The sequence below is a fragment of the Leuresthes tenuis genome, unplaced genomic scaffold (assembly GCF_036924035.1).
Source record: "Leuresthes tenuis unplaced genomic scaffold, fLeuTen1.0.hap1 SCAF_4, whole genome shotgun sequence".
NCBI lineage: Eukaryota > Metazoa > Chordata > Actinopteri > Atheriniformes > Atherinopsidae > Leuresthes > Leuresthes tenuis.
Genome location: NW_027325358.1, coordinates 14109792 through 14128590, shown reverse-complemented (window position 1 = coordinate 14128590; position 18799 = coordinate 14109792). Strand labels below are relative to the sequence as shown.

At 40.3% G+C, this 18799-nt stretch overlaps 2 protein-coding genes across 4 annotated transcripts; both read right to left on the bottom strand.

The window, feature by feature from the left end:
- Positions 1–480: 480 nt before the first annotated feature.
- Positions 481–10873, bottom strand: LOC140305730 (ADP-ribosylation factor-binding protein GGA2-like). 3 transcript variants are annotated; one of them, XM_072384702.1, is made up of 16 exons: positions 9020–10873; positions 7444–7528; positions 6963–7038; positions 6288–6386; positions 5587–5710; positions 5303–5403; positions 5148–5228; positions 4923–5060; positions 3937–4147; positions 3656–3832; positions 3504–3571; positions 3303–3415; positions 2991–3151; positions 2653–2822; positions 2377–2487; positions 481–723 (listed from the first exon to the last, which is right to left on the bottom strand). In XM_072384702.1, exons 1-16 carry the CDS (start codon positions 9060–9062, stop codon positions 613–615), a joined length of 1869 nt encoding a protein of 622 aa, XP_072240803.1. In that variant the 5' UTR covers positions 9063–10873; the 3' UTR covers positions 481–612. The 3 variants fall into 3 exon arrangements, with proteins under 3 accessions (XP_072240803.1, XP_072240804.1, XP_072240805.1); XM_072384703.1 differs by having other exon boundaries at positions 3949–4147; positions 9020–10028; XM_072384704.1 differs by lacking the exons at positions 481–723; positions 2377–2487 and having other exon boundaries at positions 2743–2822; positions 2930–3151.
- A 94-nt stretch (positions 10874–10967) lies between these two features.
- Positions 10968–18148, bottom strand: ears2 (glutamyl-tRNA synthetase 2, mitochondrial). Its single transcript, XM_072384705.1, has 10 exons — positions 17746–18148; positions 16804–16959; positions 16467–16656; positions 16196–16346; positions 15661–15982; positions 15284–15392; positions 14010–14163; positions 13263–13393; positions 13037–13172; positions 10968–11262 (listed from the first exon to the last, which is right to left on the bottom strand). Exons 1-10 carry the CDS (start codon positions 17927–17929, stop codon positions 11167–11169), a joined length of 1629 nt encoding a protein of 542 aa, XP_072240806.1. The 5' UTR covers positions 17930–18148; the 3' UTR covers positions 10968–11166.
- Positions 18149–18799: the final 651 nt, after the last annotated feature.

Here is an 18799-nt window from a genome sequence, read left to right as displayed (position 1 = left end):
GGGATATGTATGTGATGGCAACAAAAACACCACTGATAAACCTACGCTGTTGCTCTAAGAAATGCTGAAACCCTCAGAGTTAAGGTTAACAGCCCTGCAGCATCAGGACTCACAGCTGGCAGAGATCAGCTGATGGACACTGAACTTATCCCATTACAGCTAATCAGACTCTGTGTTTGGATCAATTATTGCAATTCATTAGGAAATTGTATTTGGTTTGTCTGTAAAATAAAAAAGGTGTGGATGGAGAAGGAGCAGCGAGTTGCAGTCAGAGCTTCTTACCTAGTTTAAATCACTTTGTTTTTTTAAACAGCGACTTGACAACATACAGCTACTGTGACCTTTACTGTTGCACTTCATGGTTTAACACTCATAGTTGTTGCTTGGAATGAAACTGTAGTACACCAGCAGGCATTTTATTTGCAAAATAGAGTTTACACTTTAAAGTTGGAAAGTTTCCAAAATCATAGCCTTGTTTAATTTCATGAAGATCGGCTACAGTCACTGTAAGGCTTTTCTCTTCCTTTTCTTCCTGGGTTCACTTACTCTCTGTCGTTGGCATGGAGATGTTTGGTGCAGCACAGTGTGTGTGACTCTGAGTTTGTGGAGTTTTCAGTGGCTGGTCAAGGAGGTCCAGTCAGGAAAGCAGTCAATGTCTCCGGTCTTGTTCAGCGCTTGGTTTCCGTGTGTCAGAGTCAGCTTGTAGCGCAGGCGAACCTTACGCTGCAGGACAAACAGTTACATCTTAGGGGGAAACTGCTGAAATATAACAACGAAGTAGAAGAACGAAGTGTGCTTGGAGGTAAATGAATAAGTACGTTTATAGATGTCTCAGCCGTTGTACTATGTAGAGTACGCTGTCTAACTGTAGCTTTATCATTATGCATGGGTCTGTCCTAGATTTTCATCTTCGCTCCCCAGCGCATCAAATATATATATATAAGATATATATATATTTGATATATAAGAAAAAAAGAAAAATCCTGTTTAGGTTTGAAACGAAGTAGTGTTGCATATATCTACAGGGGCACACAAAACATGGATTACAAATCATTGTTTGCACTGAACTTGAACTGTAATGATGCAGAAAGTCAAAAACAATAAACTCTACTACAGGTTTATGTCATCCTATTCTTACCTTAGACTGCAGTTCCCCTCTTTCCTCAAATTTGAGGGTTACTCAGAACGATAAACAGTGAAGTTATTAGTTGTCCCTCTTTTAGCATGCTGGCTGCATCAGTGTATTAGTCTCACTCGCTGCTGACTTTTCTCTTCATTCTCATGGCACGACACACTTAACTATATATTTGAACACGCCGACAGTGTTTCCTTGAAATGATTTCAATATGGCTAAGAATTTCTTATTCCTAGTTAGTGCACTCTTTTGTTGTTTCTCTTTTTTTGTTTGTTCGTTTGTGAGCGATCATCTCATTCAACTGATCCCAGTTTATTTGGTTAATCGTGGTTTACATTTCTAAATATCAGCTGTAACGCAAGGAGATCTCAATGTGAGGTAAAAGCAACCACACGAAGAAGAAATTTGCCCCATTTTGAAACGGTCCCTTTTGGTCCCTTCCAGGTGTAAGAATCTGGTGAAAAACGACCTACAGATGAACAGTGACACATGACGTGTTTCACCCTGTCATTACGTATATCAAGAAAACTAAGCAAAAAATTCCCATGCAGTGTGTGAAAAAGTAAGAAAACCTTTGCTGCTTCCACAGCAATTAAGGGAGTAAGTAACAGCCAGGTGCTGCTAATCAACTGCACCTAATTTTATAACCACGTAAGAACCTGATGACTTATTTCACGAGTCACTAATATGCAAAGCCTGTTTTTTCACATCACGATCTCCTTCACCAACCAGTGTTTGTAGTGAGCTCTCACATGCTCTCATACGTCTCATCTGCTGCTGCAGGAACAGGAGACAACATGTCTTGCACCCTTTTCCTATTTTATCTACAACACAGCGATGTCAATAATAACCAGGCCGGTGCGCTCTTTCTCTCTCTGTCTGTTTATGGTGCCATGCTGCTGGTGAGAAGCACAGAGAAACCAAAAAATAAATAATAATGCATGCAATCAAACTTTCTTGTACATGTTCCTGAGAACATATCAACATATCCAACAGCAGTTCATATCCTTGTTCAGAGAGGAAGAACGATCTATGCATCATGCGACATTTCTGTGCTCTCTCCCTGTGTTCCGCGCCAGCCTTTATGTTATCTAAACATTACCAGGTCAAACCACTTGAAATGCGCGCGCAAATGTCCTGCGTTTTGAATGCTAAGTTTGCAAGATTCGTTTACATTTTGCACAACACCCACAACCTCTGTCCGTGGCAAAATTCATGCATATAAACGCATTTATACTCACGCTTTGAGGATTAGCTAACAGGACGACCTGCGAGACTGCAGGTGGAGACAGGAGAGGGTTGTAAGGAGGGAGGTGTGTCCCAGAGGCAGACTGAAGTTTCACTGACATGGTCTGCAGGACAGTTGTTGAAGTGAGAATCAGCTGTTTGTCAATACAAATACTAAGAGATAAATACATGAAATGATCAAATGATTTCATACACAGTGCTTACATATGTGTATGTATATATGTGTGTGTATTATATGCAAGTATATTTAAGCAGTGTGATCAGTTTACCTTTGGAACGGCAACTTGAAACATGAAGTCTTTCACATTGAGGGCAGATGTGTTCACAGCGGACATGACAACCACAGCAACATCTGGATGACCAGGTGGACAGTCTCTGGCGAAATGGAGTGACACGTGGACACCTGCACTATTGTACAGCGTGATTGGTTCCAACTGACCTACCACAAACAAGAAGCAGTTAAACAAGACGCCCACTGAGCAATGACACGACAGCTGAACTTGCAAATGGCTGCTGATACTGGGAAATGAATGTGAAGTTTCTCACAGCTGCATAGTGCTATTAAACTCATTGTAAAAAGGAGGTCATCCAGCTTCAGGTGACGTACTGGATTTGATGGTCTCCAAAGGAACAAAGATATTCTTCAGTGATTGAGGGGGACAAGAGCTCTCCTCCACTTTCATTGGAGATTCAGACAGTTCATCTGGTGGTTTCTTTGACGTGGACGGTAATGCTGACTCTGTCGACCGCTGAATGTAAGGGACTGACCTGACGGGACAGAAGGCAAAAGCAGATAACAGAAGCTGCTTACAACTCAAACAAGCTACGAGTGAAGACTATAACTAATGCAATCGAGCTGACATCTTGCGGGTATCGAGTCTCAACTTCTGTCTTCCCCCCTTTGTAAAGCCATCCTTACCAAATATTCGTTCCATTTGATGTAGCGCTGCTTCCCCCACACCCACGGGCTCTCAGCAAAACTCCTCTCCCTCCGTTCTGCTCAGTATGTGTCATCTGAACAGCTTTGTTCAGCTAAAAGAAAGGAAAAGGTATGTTACACCAGCTTTCCCATGAAACACACCTTTAAATCTTTATCTTTACACTTTGATTTAAGTCTCACCTGCATCAGTTCCTCACAATAAGACTTTGGATTCCCTTGAGTCTGTTCTGAGACCATATTATCAAACTCTGTAATTACACAACCCCACATCAATACATGATGAAACATTAGTCTTAGGGATAAAACACTAGGGGGTAAGAACTCAGGCCCACCTAATTCATTTAAGTCCTGTTCAGCTTCTGAGAAGAGAGTGCTATCCAAAGGAGAGGAGAAGGGGGGCGAAGAGGATTCGAATGCAGGTGAATCAGCTTTTCTGTGGATCTGTGGAGAGTCCAGTGCTGACAGATCGATGAGGTGGTAGCTCTTAATCTCTCGAGGGCTTGTAGAAGCTAAACAGAGAGAAAACTAGATCAAACACACAACAGAGCCAGATACATGCCAAGGTTTTGTCCTAAGAGACTAAAGACAAATGTAATAACAAAAGGAGGCCTACGGATATTTTTACTTGTTACTTCTTCACTTTTGCTTCTCGCTCTTCCACCGTTACACTCTCCTGTCCCCATCAGGTTTTTGTAGGCATTCACTGCAAGAGTTAGCTCATCGTTTGCCCCCAAGATCTTCGCCAGAGCTGCGTCATCGTCCATGGTGTCGCTGGCCAGCCGGAACAGACAGGGCCTAAGCCGGTCACAACGCTCGTACAGTGACTACAGTTGTTAGAGAAAGAAAGATCAAATGTTGGGTGGCTGTAGTTTTAGTTTCACACTGATAAGATATCAGTGCGTAATGTGTTCTGTACGTTAGGTGGGGCAACATATGACTTTTTTGGTCTGGGCAGACTAAAACGGCTCGAGTTGGGTCAGACATAACTGGTTAGCAACGATTGAACTTTAAAAATAAAATACTGTAGCTGATGGTAAAAAAAAAGTCCCAGCAGACTCTGTGTGTCAGATGCAAAAGCATTTTCACCATAGATGCAGGATTTCCTAAATCAAGAACTCAAGACTCTAATCAGTAGGTCAAAAAAGAGCTGCCTAGTAGTGCTCTCAAAAGATGGAGCCAAACAACGCCAGTCACTTGAGGTGAGCAAAGATAAGTCAAAACATATTTATATACTTTGAAGGAGCTCTGACCAACTATGAACTAAGACCCAAAAGCACTGTGGACTCTATAGTCCTGACCTCTACAGTCACCTGACCTCAACCACACAGAATATTTACGGGCACCTGAAGACTGACGACAGCAAACATTCCTGACATCACAAGATGCTTTGGAATGTAATCAATTCATGTTGGGATGGCAAGGGAGTGGGACAAATCATTTCCCTCTAATTACATATGTCCGCTGAAAAGCTAGATAATGAGTGGAGTCTAAAGTGCGTACTAATTAGATAAGATATCAATCACTGGACTTCCAAAGCTGGCTTCGAAAGCCATTTCGCTTTGTCATGAGAGCCGTTTGTCTGTATAACGTCCAACGTACCTTCACATCGTCGCTGGGCTGCAATGATGTTCCAGTAACTTTGTGCTGATTCAGTAGCTCTCTGAGTTGTTTGGTGCTGTTCTCCACCTCCTTCAGGGTTGAGTCCCGTTTTGACACTTTTTCGGCCTTGTCCTGCTCCTAGAAACACACACAGAGAAAAGTTCAGTTGTACAATTATCAATGCAGGCATGAACAGTTGACCAGCACCAGCAGATCACTCATCACCTCTTTGATGGTGCTCTTAATGAGCCTGTTGGCAGTTTCCAGGTCTTCAGGACGACCACTCTTCAATAATCTTGCTAACAGCTGATGACACACAGACACGTTAGCAAGATGAAACTTAGAAGACAGTCCCGTGTAGTACCATCACGAGCACTCACCTTGGCCTTGTCATCTTGGTCAAAAACAGACTCTGTGGCTCTTTGTGGTGGAGGAGCCATAATAACTGTGTCTGGCAGTTTGGGGTCTTCCTTCACAATGCCTAAAACAAGTGAAAAACACAACAGTTTTCCTCTTCAGGGAACATATAATCAAGAAAATAATCAATTCATTTCAGCCTGACAGGAAATGTCACATTCATTTCCAGTTTAAAGTGAAGTTGTTTTTTTTCAGACCGGCAGACTTGCATAAAGATTTCATCATTCGTGTCTGCGCTGTTCCTCACCTTGTTTCTTCAACATGCTGTACGCTTCCTGAATCTTAGGTTCCTCTTTAAGCCAGAGCGTCCAGCCGTAGAGGACCTCCGTAACTCTGTCTTTAACTTTCTGTGGAGTCCATGCGCCGAAGTACTGCTCAAAAAAAGGGGATCATGTGACAGCATTAATGTGGACAAGGCTCATATTATTGGAATAAATCATTGAAACAGTCACAATCATGTTTTAATGTCAGGCTAATTTAAACTCCATATATTCTTTATAAGGGTTAGGATAACAATGTTAGTATTTGTCTTCACAGTATTTTTCTATCACTTTATAGTACTGGCATGTGTTTGCTTGGACAAAACAATCTTAACAATAAGTGATACATATCTGTTTTCCATTAGACCATTTGTGAATATCGTAAAAAGGATGTCAACATAAAGCGCTCAGTGTGTTTCTGTCTGCATTCAGCAGAGCTTTTTGAGTTTTAATGAATTCATCTGATCAGGGTAGAAGTGATTAACAATGTCCAGGATATTCTACAGGTTTTTTTCCCCTTTTCCTCCAGTTTGTTCTATGATTTTTTTTTTTTGTGCACATAAAAGGTCTGAAAAGGTCAGAAAGCCCAAAGGACACACTAAAGCGAGTTATTCTCTCTCTAAGAGGACACTGCACCTGAGCTGCCTGAGACACCTCGCTTGTAGTGCAGGCTTAACTTAACTAGTACCTTCGGTGTTAAGACTTTGATGAGCTCATTGAGGAAACGAAACTTGGCAGCCTCGCTGTGGAACCTCTTTCCACAGTTGTTCATGCAAGCCTCGAGCACCTGGAAAAAACCAAACAAAAGATAGTCGCTACTACCAGAGACCTTAAAAGAGAAAAACGAAAGAAAATCCTTTTGTTGGTATAATTCAGACGGGAGAGCAGGATGTTTGTGGTTTACCACCCTTAAATGTCAGATGATACATAAGGCACATGACCCTCGAAAAGTTACGTTTCATTGTAATACACTGATCTGAATAAACTGTCTTTACAGACATGAGTCTGTGTGACGTCACAGCAGACTTGAATGCAGATTTAATCTTTATCTCCTCTTGTTCGTGTGGTTAAACTTCAGCTACGGAAATCATTCACAAGACGGTCCTTTCCCAGAGAAAAAAACAAAGACATTTGTTTTTCCATGAACTCGCCGTGTCTTTGAAAATACTATGCAAAATGTAAAGCGTGACTTTAATACAGGGCGTGAAATAACAAGAGATGGGCACTGTGTGTCCACACTCATACAAACACGAGATGGCACTCAACTGCCGAGTCCACAGCTAAAGGAAAATGCTGATTTGAATACACTGTAACATGCTTCTTCAGTAAGTTATACATAAATGTGAGCAGTCTGTTTACTCACAGTGAGAGCCTGCAGAGCCTCTTTCTCCTGTGGGGACTGGATCTTATGGGCAAGAAGACGAGTGGCAACTTGTGGCCTGAAAGCAGAAAACATTAAATCACATTAAAATGGCCGCTTCCACAAATTGCCATACCTGTCTGCAGCAACCAGAAACGGAGTGAAAGTCATAAGCATCAGGGCATGTCTCAATTTGTGTCTGACTTTGCTTTACCATCAGACCTTACTCGTGCAAAAAGGGCAAAGATTCAACAGAGTTCCTCCTCACTTTTATCAGTTACAACATCTCAAAATGGTGCAACTCAAAAACTAGGGTTGCAACTTGAGAAGCAGCTCTTCCTCCAATGCCACAGCTGCATGAAAGTAACTGTCAGGAGAAGTGGCTTGAAACTTTACTTCACACCTAAAACAGCAGAGGAGACCCTTGCAGGGTCACAAAAAAATGCTCAAAATGTAAAAATCACTAAAACTATGCTCAGCTCACCCATCGGACTCTTGGTTGACAAGTTGGTAGAAGCCCTGAATGCAGTCCCATTGGTCCTCTTGATTATTTGGGTCTGTGGCCTTGTCTGAAACAATTCGGCAAGAAAAGAAGGCTGAGCACAAAAACAAATCATTAGATAGACTTTCATGTTTACTGATAAGTAAACATGGAAGCCTTGAAACACTATTTGTTAACTAATCAATGGCATTTAATAATGATGATCGAGTTGTTGTGATGTTTAGTTTATGTATGTGTTGGAGAAAAAAAATGAAAAACTAATTCCAATCAATTCTAATTCAGAAAGTGTTACACCACCATGAACCGGAGGGTTGCAATAGAAGAAATCTCCAAATTCAACACATTCGGCCTGGACTGCAGACTGCATAGTTTCAAAATGCATTAGTCTACGTTAACCAGAGGTATGGTTTGAGTAATAGACGAGTAATTGCGATGTATCAAACCTGAGACCCCGTACCTGCTGTCAATCGTAGTGGTGGCTGTTTTGCTTTGGGGCCATTTTGCTATCAGTATAATTAGTAGATTACACAAAGAGGATAAAGCAATAACCTCAGATCATCAGCTAGATTGTTGATACTTGAACACAACTGGGTGATTCAGCAGGACACTGTCTCTAAGCACTCTAAACCTAAATCTGGTTAACATCAAGCTTTTTGGGGTGAGCTTCGAAAAGTCCTGACCTCAGTCTGCTGTAATATGTGGACTGTGCTTCAAAGTCAGCAAAGCAGCAGCTCTTATTGAACTATACCAACTCTGCCAAGAGGAGTGGTCAAATATCCAACCAATGTGTAGGTGACATTCAACCAAATATTAGGTGTGCTGTAGGTTTACTTTTGTTTATATTCATGTATTTTCTTTATCTATTTTTTTTATTAAAGATGTTGTTAAATTAGTCACTCCAGGCACTGAATTGCCATATTTTGCAAAAGCTTTAATTTCACCTCAACTCTTTTGATGTTGGGTAGTTTATGAAATAATTTCTTATGGATTACTTTTAGAAATTATATTTTGTAATGTAACTAGTTAGAAACTAATGGAGTAACTAAAAGAGTATGTATGTTGTGGGATTAAAAGTACAGTATTTGTATAGTTAAATGTTAGTGTGAGGAGTCAGTAAAGGAAAAAACATTCTTACACATCTTAAATTCGTACTTAGCCTCAGTACTTGCGTAAAAAAACTTAATCACAGGAACAGTCTACAAAGAAAATATCATAAGGACTTCTACCACACTTCTGAGCTCGCCCACCTTAGGGCGCAGACAAAACCGCTCGTGCGCTTCTCAAGCACGCGCACGGGCTAAGTGACTTCCTGTTCCAGCTATACTTTCTGATTGCTGCTAAAAGTAATTTCACAGTTAAAGACAGTCGATATACCAAGCATTGACTCCTACATAAAACTTATTCTTGCAGCAATGAATGCTGCCAATAAATGTACCGTTAACAGCGACCGTTGGAGGAGATAAGCGGCAAGATGTGAGCTAGCGTTGCGTCGCAACTGCAAGTAAGCAGGGAAATAAATCTTATTAACTTATTTTGTGTGCGTTCCGTGTTTACTTACTTAGCCACGACTCATAGGTTGCCTGGCTGTCACAGCTCGCCATTAGCGCCCGTCTTCAGCCGGTCCAGAGATAGTTGCTGACCTGCGAGTGTCTCTGCGGGAGAAGCGGAGGTGTCAAACTGCCGCTTGTTTATGGTGACATGTGACACTCACGCTCCGTCAGTCATGCTTCTGACTCGCCAACCAAGTTACACGTTACACCCCCTTCACTCAATGCATCTGCACTGGGCTGGGAGGGGCACTATTGATCTTTTAGCAAAGCAAAACTTTATTCTGTCACATATTTTCTGTAGAGTGAGAAAAAGTTTGTTAACCTAATTAAATACATCTTTTTTTCTTTCGTTTTTTTTTATTGCTTCAGCCGGTTAGTGGTGTTAGTGGTATTCCTACTTCTCTTCAAACTATTTCTTTTGAAAGATTTCACCTGTAACTAGAGAGATATGTAGCTATGTATGAGGTTAAAGTAAAATCAAAGCACCTCAAAACTATAGCAGTACTTATCACTGAATTGATTATGATTATATTGGCCTCCAGGGTTGATGTACCTACACTATACCATAGTACTAGTATACAAGTATGGTGCAAACATGGTATGTACCATTATAATGCAAATACCACAGTAACTTACTACCCTTCTATGGTAAATACCACTAACATGTACTCTGCTGAAGTGCCTCTGCACCTATAATGTCTCTTTAAAGTCTGACAATGACCAAAGAACTGTAATAATAATATATCTATACTATGACCTCTGTAGTTACCATAGTATGTGCCATGGTAACATCTTTAAAGGGACTATCAAAGAGAAGGGACTATTCACTACAGCCCTTTAGAGAATCATTTGCATTTGTGGCAGGTAACCATAGACATTTATCCATCTACTCTATATACTCTCACCTCCTATGAATTTTTCATTACAAGGTACTTTTATACTCTAATGTCACTACATACAGCTATGTACTTTTTATTCTGCTAAATTTCTTTGACATTTTTCATTGCTTGAGAGATTACTTGAAAAACCTTTTATGAGTTTCTTTCTGGTAAAACTAAAAAATAGAAATATAATAACTAAAATTAGCTACATTGCTGCCCACGGCAACATAATGCATTCATTGGCAGGTGATTTATTTATTTTTGCTTACATAATAGCGAACCGTAATATTCAAAGAACATAACAGCACAACTGACCGCTCATTCTGCAGAATGATGAGATTCAGTTTTGTGTTTTGATATTGCTAATAATATCTTAACTCAAGACTGAGCTGTGATACCGAGTTTTTAAAAGAGAAGGGAAAACAATTAGCCTTAAAAAATGCATAAATATTAAAATGAAAACAAAAGGCAGCATAAAAAGTGTCTCTGTGACACATGTGGGAGAGCAAAGCCTTGACTCTACTCCACATAAGTATTAACCCTTGAGAGCTTGTTAAGTGGTATGTTGTGAGTAGAAAATGTTATTACATCACAGAGAAACAGTTTGAGCTAATTTATTAAATGTATCATCTATATTATACAGATATATTATGCCCATCATTTCCATGTTAATTATATGATAATATAAATACTGTAAAATATTCAATTCCAAAATCACAAGTAAGATGTCAATGGCCAGTCATCAGCTAATCAGATATTCAATATTTATTATATAGTGTGTGGTCATGAGAAAGAGCCAATAATCTAAATCACCCAAAGCCGTTTCATGGTAAAGTGTGTGCTGTGTCCCTCTTTTTGCTTTACTTTTTCACATTTGAAGGGAAAGTTTTTCTTTTCCTTATGACTGTACCACACACCTGTAAACAGAAGTTTGTTAAAATTGATTTTCTTAAGTAAAGCACATCATTTGCATTAAAAAATACCAAGGTACTTCCCATCAGTCTGTGCAAGGAGTCAGCTGATCCTGTAAAGCCTCAGACTACAGACCAAAAATAGATCACCAACAAAAAAAATGAGTCCTCAATTCTTTTATAAATATCTGCAGCTGTTTCAGAATGATTCAACGTATCAGTTCATTTCAAATGCGGCAGAATAACCACCTGAGACATAAGGCATGCGCTTCTCTCAACATACAGGCCAAGTCCAACAGCAGCTGTTTGTGTTTGGCTCCAGTCTGTCAGTGAGGTGGAAATGAGGTGATGTGTTAACCATTTTTAACTAGTGCTTGAAAGCTGCAGAAGCCTCTGGAACCGATGGTTGATCTCTGCAGGACCCAGAGACACCATCATCTCAGCAACGCTGGGACCTTGCTACGTGACAGAGAGGAACAAAGGATCAGAGGTCAGAGAAGAGAGAAAACCAGACAGAATCTTCTGTGAAACGCAATCAGAAACAACTTCCTCATTCTTTACTCCTTCCCTAAATACATGCAGAGCTGCTGAGTCACAAAGGGACCACTAAAGTTGTAGTAACGGTTAAAAATAGTCATTTACAAAACACTACATATGAATTTAGAAGAGCCATGACATGGGTGGAAATGAAGAGATACACATGCAACAGAATCTTTGTCTTACTGCAGCCAAATCTGGCTGAAACCCCATGATGTGCGGTTTGAAAAGTATGGTTTTAGAAGTTAAAACTGCAGAAGTGAGAGTGACGTGAAACAACTCACAGTCACTCCTAGTACCTCCCAGCTATGATAAAATGCAACGCAAACGCTCTAGACAAAATAACACAAACATCGGGCTCAGAAAGACAAACATTAATCTTTGCTCGACTCAGTAACAGCGTGCAGTCAGTCAGAATGGAGTCAGAGAGCATTTCAGTTATGTCTTTCAATATTATACAGACTCTAGAGACTTTTCAACAGCTCTACTGAAGAAAGCTGCGTTAGTTTGACAAATGTATCCAGTAGCATTTCTGACTGTGGACATTGTGACAGAGGTTGCTTCAGTGACTCTCTTCTAAAAAAGCAAAAGCCTAAGACTTGACGTTGTGTCATATATTAACTCGAACTGTAGTCGGGATTCAAGTTAAAAGCTGTATGCTTCCACCAACCAGACGAGTTCATGTCCACCTGACTATCTGCCAAGTGGAAGGTCATCATTTTATTCCTTCAGATATTTAAGAAAAAACGGTATTCTGTCTCCAACCACATTTTCCACTTTGGTGGAGGAGTGAAGATGGTGAAGGATTGGAAGGTCCATCTATTTTATCCAAGAAAAAAAAAAAAAGAGTGTTCTTTAATTGACTATTAACTGCAAGCTCTTGTGACTGAAATGAAAACTGGCCGAGTTTACAAAACAACGCCATACTGGAGTCTTCACAGAAGTCATGTGAGCCTCAGATAACTTCCAGTTTTGAGTGTTTGAGATGCATTTCTGTTCTTGTGTGTTATTAGAATTTACCAAGGTACCTGAAGATGTGAAGTGTAAAGAAGCGTGAGACAAAAAAAATCATTTAGTGTCATAGAAAACGTGAGACACAAATGTCTTAGTTAAATAATCAATGCACGACGCCCACTGTTCACCCTTAGAGCTAAATGTCAACATTTAGAGACAAAGAACAACAACAGATGTTCTACGTTAGCTTTAAGTTTAAAAGAAATGAGCATACTTTAAGCATAAGAATACCTAAATCAAATATTTGGTCATTTTTTTAGTCCAATTATTATTCTTATTCGACAAAACCCAAAGCCTTTGCTTTCCCCAGTTTCAAAGCATTTCCAAAATTGTCAGGTTCTGAGCGCTGACTGATGCAAACTTCCCTCACTGCAGAGTTACATTTTTTTAACATGTGCAGCAGCAGTAATCAACTTTCATTAAACTAAATGAATAAATAAACGCTTTGGGTCATATGTTAGTAGCTGAGATGTTTGCAAAAAGACATCCAGCTTTTGTGAGACTTCACTCATACGGCAAACAACTTATTCACTCAAAGCATTCGATGTTAGAGGAGTTTCTCATTGCAGAAATGCGACTCGGGCCATTGGTTCAAGTTAGTTCTGACTCAACAACTGCTAAACAAAAGGAAACCAAACAGAGCTGCTATTTACTCTTAAAGAGACACAAAGCATATCAGTACCTGTAGACCGCTGAGAGCCAAACGTAACAGCTTCATCACCTCTCTGTACTTCGTGGTTTTAGTCTGCTTTGCCAGAGTCTTTAAGTCTTTACTGAGATGCTCCAGTGTCAGCTCCTCGCCTTGCTCTTTCACTAACCTAAATACACAGACAGAAATGTTCAAAATCCTCCTAAAACACTTGTTGTAAGGTGAGATGAAATGTAAAGTTGAAGACTTAATACTGTACTTTAACACTGATGAAGCAATGAGGTGGGCCTCTGCAGTGAGTGCTGCCACCTGCTGGCTGGAGAAGGAAGGACGAACCCACAGGTAAGAGTAAGTAGGGCTCACAAGCTCCTTCAGAGTGGATACGTGACCCTGTTGGTGAGAGAAGAGGTTGGGTTCAGCATTACTGGACATGCAAGAAGCCCCATCAGCTTCCCTGCAGGAACAGACCATTAGTCAAAAACAAAGTACAATGAAGGACCTTGGAGCTACATCTTAAAGTTTAAATGTTTACGCCTTTGAGGAAAAATAAACAGTATCTGCAAACATTTTGTCAACAACTTGTAAATGAGCAGAGCAGCAGCTCACAGTTCAACTAGTTTCATGACCTCCACATACGAAAACATTGTAGGTAATTTATTATCCAGACTTGTACCTACAACTACATACTTGAGATGATAAGAACATTCACTATGAAGAAATGCACAATGTGCACTTGCCTTCTCAAACAGATATGAAAGCTCCTAAGTTTGCACCAGAAACGTTCACCCTCTGTGTGACAGCTTGCCTTGGAAGCCTAATGTTTATCTTGTTAGCTTCAGCTGTGTAACAGACCAGCTAAACTTCCTGTCCAGGTTTCATTTCAAGTTCAAGCAGCTACCATACAAACACATACAAAGAAAACTTTAGCCTCTAACATTCAGCAACTTGGCACCGCAATTACACACACAAAGTTAAATTACATTTATAAGAGTGCTGCTGTGAATACCTTGCGGAAGTGTAGCACCCGTCTGATATAGTCCTCATGTAGCACGTTTTTGTCCTGGATCTCTGCTGGGTAGGCCTGCTGGATTTGGTCCTGCAGCTCTTTTATCAGATTACGACACTGCTGCTCGTCTTCAATTCGCTGCTGCAGGTGGATTCTGTCAACGTCAGAGACACATAAATCAGTTATGATCCTAAACAACTTCATACCTTAGGGAAAAAAAAAAACAACAAAAAGTATATGGAAAAAAGCTATTTATACTTTGACTTGATTTACAAAAACTTGTTCATATTGATGTGGCTGAATCTGAATACACTACATATCCTGGATTGGTTTGTGGGGTTGGTGTTTAGAGGGCACACGCCTCTGTGCTTCTGCAGAACAGGCTCTTCTTGTGGTTACTTCGACAAGACAGACAGTGTGCGAGTGAGACAGAGGGAGGACACTCCAACTTTGAGTGCGAGCAAATAACATCCCCCAACCCATAAAATGAAGCTTCAAATACTCCCTGAGACTTACAGTCAAATATCTGGAGTCCAAAAAGTGGACAGATCTATATTGTCAATGTGGCTGTTTGTTTTTGTTATTATTTCATCTATTTTCTTTCTTTCATTTTCTTCTATTTCATCAGGTTTGGTCAGCGTGTAATAAATGTGCCTGTATGTCTGTCTTTGTGTCACCCATCATTTTGCATTTGCAACTCATAATAATCAGGAGGAGTTTAACAGAATTCATGTCCCTTTTTGAACAACCAGACGTTTTATTTTTTCGTCCCACTAGATGCTGCCACCTAGTGGACGAACAACCACCCTTTCTTCTTCCCTTTCTGTTTGTTTGCAGCCAATCAAACAGCAGGCCGGAAAAGTACAGATCATACAGTCTCTTGTTTTTTTAAGTTTTAAGCGACAGAGATAAACAGACGCGCTTTTCTGTTTCAAGATCAATGACTAACATCAAGACTAACATTTTTAAGTTGCACTGTCTGTTATGCCCTGAGTTTTTGAGCATATATAGTGTATACTGTACACTGGAAGCATAACAAGTGCATAGCAGATGACCTTACAGTTATCTTCATTAACAAGAACACAGTCAAATGGTTTTTTTTGTTCTTCATCCAGAACTACATGGCTCAGATTTGTCTTGCTCAAAAACTAATTTGCCTTCACTATGTTTGAGAGCAAAGCAAAAAGAACTGTTGAACTCCACCGGAGATGATAAATGGTCATTTCACACTACAAACTTTGTATCCATAAAGTAAAAGTCAAACTTTGACTCACCTGTTGAACTCTGGAAGCTTCTCCAGGTCTAACAAAGCGGAGTGAGTTGTGATCTTTGAAGGATTAAACTCTGAGATCAGCTCATCTATCCTGCGCCCCATTCGATTTGCTATATGCAAACAAAAGCATATTAAATGGTAAATGGATTCTATTCATATATAGCACTTTCCTATTCTACTTGACCACTCAAAGCACTTTTGTGCTACAAGTCACATTTATCCATTCACACACTCATATGGCATTTCTTTGGCTATACAGTGTTACAGGCTAAACAGTAAGCAAAATCTATTCTAAATGTATAAATTGTCTTTAGAGATGACTTCATCATTGTTTCAAACTTGATTTTTTTTTTTTAACTTTATTTCATCATCACTCACTGTTGAATCCAGATCCGCAGTTTGTTGTGATATCCAGTAGAGCTTCCGGTAGAACCCCGTCTCTCTGGAAGCTTTGAATAAATATGTCCCCCTGTCTTTTAGACAGTTTACTGCCATCTTTGTTCATAAGAAGGGGCAGATGTCCAAAGGTGGGAGGCTGCCACCCAAGAGCCTGGTACATGAGGAGATGTTTGGAGGTGGAGATGAGCCACTCAGACCCCCGCAAAACATGGCTGATCTTCATGTAATGATCATCTACTATGTTCGCAAGGTGGTAGGTGGGGAAGCCATCCGCTTTTATCACAACAGGGTCGCCCTCCACCTAAGACAAGAGGACAGATCAGATGGACCGATTTTAGAAGACAGATACTAAAGTAATTATATGACTTCAGTTCCAACGATTTTAGCAGGAAATTACATAAAAATGAACTCTGACCTAAGCATAAGTTGATGCTCCTCACACCGAACACAAAGTGTGACTCACTTTTTTTTAGTGTGAATACTTTTGAAAAACAGAAATTGCCACAAACCCAACCTCTGCCACGTCATGACGATTCCACCCGAAGATCAGATCCTGAAAAGGCTGAACACCGGCTTCCAGACGAAATCTGATCACATGTGACACCCCCTGAGCCAGCTTCTCCTGAACCTGGTCAGCTTGCAGGTGACGACACCTGTTGTCATACCTGTGGAGGCAAGGAAACAGTCAATGCTTCGCCCCTGACAGCAAACATGCACATGTCTGTGTGCTTCCCTCAGATGTCAACAGAGGAAAGGGGTAATGTGGAAAAAGTACTTTTTATTACCTTGGAGCCTGTCCAGCTCTTAAAGCCTCTTTTTTCAGTAGTTCCAGTCGATGAAGACTGCAGAAACAATAGTAGGCATGTCCACTCTCAATAAGCTGCTGTGCTGTCTGATGGTAGAGGTCTAATCTCTGAGACTGCAGGTATGGGCCCAGCGACCCTCCTCGACGAGGGCTCTCATCTGGAGGTATATCTGCAGGAGAAGATGAGATTAAGTAGTCCACAGCATAGTCTTGCATCATATTTTCATCTTTGTGCCCTGATGATATTGAACCAAAAACAGAAGAATGAGTTCCAAGTCAAGAAAAAACATTTTTCATGTATATTTCATGTATCCTACCAGCCCACTCCAGCATGTCCTCTATGGACTCTGCAGCTCCTGGCACCAGTCTGTTCTGATCTGTGTCCTCCAGTCGCAGGATGAAAACACCTCCATACTTTTTTGAAAAAATATAATTGTAGAGAGCAGTTCGGAGACCTCCAAGGTGCAAGAAGCCTGCAGAATAACACAACTAAGCATGAGAGCTTCAGGCTGCAGAATAACTGAAGCCACCTTGAATCAACCTGCTGTGGCAGGAAAAGAGAACACACGATTCTAAAAATGTAAACAGCTCTGGCTCATTTTGAGAGTCTAAACAGCACACGACAATGAGCCAGTTCCCACAACACCAACACAGCGAAACTAAAGCAGCTGAATGAAATTCAGTTAGTTAGTATTTCCTGCTTCAACGTATAAAAATGTCTTCTCTGAGAAATCAATTTAAGACGTTTCTGCTGTTGTCCTTCAGCTAAAATCTGTACCCATAGCTTGTGCTGAACAACAGTTACAAGTCAGATATGAATGACTTTGACATTTGACTCGCACATATAACGTTCCCCTTGACAAACTACCTGTGTTTATTCATGTAGAAAAACTTGAGTATGATTTATTTTCTAAAAAAATACAACACAAGCATGCAGCATTAAACATTCCCCAATTTTTGTAAACTGCCGAAGCACACAGGTCATTTCAGAACCCATCTTGTATGGCATTATCCTGATCAAAACGTCTTCTTGATCATTCATGCAAACCATTTAAATCGTTAGACTTGAAACATGTATTAACGCAGCCTATATTTCAGATTCAGACGCATTCAAGTTCCCAAAGACACACTTTCAACAAAATAAATGCAACCAGTGACTTGAAAAGAACACAAACAAATCAGACGAGTCTGAGTTTGACAACCCACCCCCTTGGATTACATCCCATATCATTTTAAGAAAGTATTTGGAAGGACTTTACCTGTGGGACTGGGGGCGAACCTGACCCTCACCTCGCCCTGAAACGTGGAGCAGCATCTATTAACGGCGGCACGTAACCGGACCTCCTCCGGTTTGTTTCTGACCACTGTCAGACACCGAACCCCACCCCGAAGAAACGAACGGTGCAGAAAGCATCGTTTGCAAGATTTAAACCACAGTGACATGATGGCAAAGGTTGTTCAAATATATGTTATTGTCGAGACACACGTTTCGTGGATCACACGAGTGACACGAAGAGCTTCATTTGGAGATTCACTTTTATTTTATAGCTTGATAATCATGTAGTAATGTTCGACAGATGCTAAAAGGTGATAAAAAGCTATACCGAACCAACAACAGCAAATGTCTTCATGTACGAATGTTCAGCGGTGTTTGTTTGGGTCAAATGTTCTTCTTCGCCGACACGGGAAAGCAAGTTTAGTAGCCAAAGCTCACCACTACACGATGCTGCCACCTAGTGGATGAACAACTTCCCTTTCTTCTTCTTCTTCCGCTTCTTCCGAAGATGATAATGAGAATTATGATAGTATACAGATTTAAACATTGTTTTTTCCTTTTACTATCCTTAGAAATTTGAATTAAAATATTGGGCTTGAATTGACTGACATGTGCACAATGTATCATTATATCAATGTGACTCTTTCTGCTGTGATAAAAAAAAATATAGAATTTATGTTCGTAAATGTAATTTTCTGTGCTGTTCAGCTCATGTCAGCAACATGATTATGTTAAACTGACAGTTAAATCAGACACTTAAGTTGCACGGACAAGATGATAAGAACTTTTTTTATCTATGTTTTTTTAAGAATTTTGCTGATCTGGTTGTGATTTATTTTATTTTATAAAAATCTTCCCTTCAACTTGAGTGCCACTGTTTTTGCCATTGTCCATGTCCTCCAATTTTTTTTTACCACATGTCCACAACATAATTTACATGGATCCATTTTGTATTCACTTTTATCCAGAATAACTTTCAAGTGAAGAACACATAGACAGCAATGGGAGGTTCCTCGTCTTGCCCAGGACATGTGGAC

Excerpts from the sequence above, each read along its gene's own strand:
- LOC140305730 (XM_072384702.1), bottom strand. The coding sequence starts at position 9,062 with ATGGCGAGCTGTGACAGCCAGGCAACCTATGAGTCGTGGCTAA. Across the intron at positions 5,229-5,302 it reads ACCAAGATGACAAGGCCAAG|CTGTTAGCAAGATTATTGAA; the intron begins GTGAGTGCTCGT and ends GTGTGTCATCAG. Across the intron at positions 3,152-3,302 it reads TCAAATGGAACGAATATTTG|GTCAGTCCCTTACATTCAGC; the intron begins GTAAGGATGGCT and ends CTGTCCCGTCAG.
- ears2 (XM_072384705.1), bottom strand. The coding sequence starts at position 17,929 with ATGTCACTGTGGTTTAAATCTTGCAAACGATGCTTTCTGCACCGTTCG. Across the intron at positions 14,164-15,283 it reads AAGCTTCCAGAGTTCAACAG|AATCCACCTGCAGCAGCGAA; the intron begins GTGAGTCAAAGT and ends TGACGTTGACAG. Across the intron at positions 13,173-13,262 it reads ATTGCTTCATCAGTGTTAAA|GTTAGTGAAAGAGCAAGGCG; the intron begins GTACAGTATTAA and ends CTGTGTATTTAG.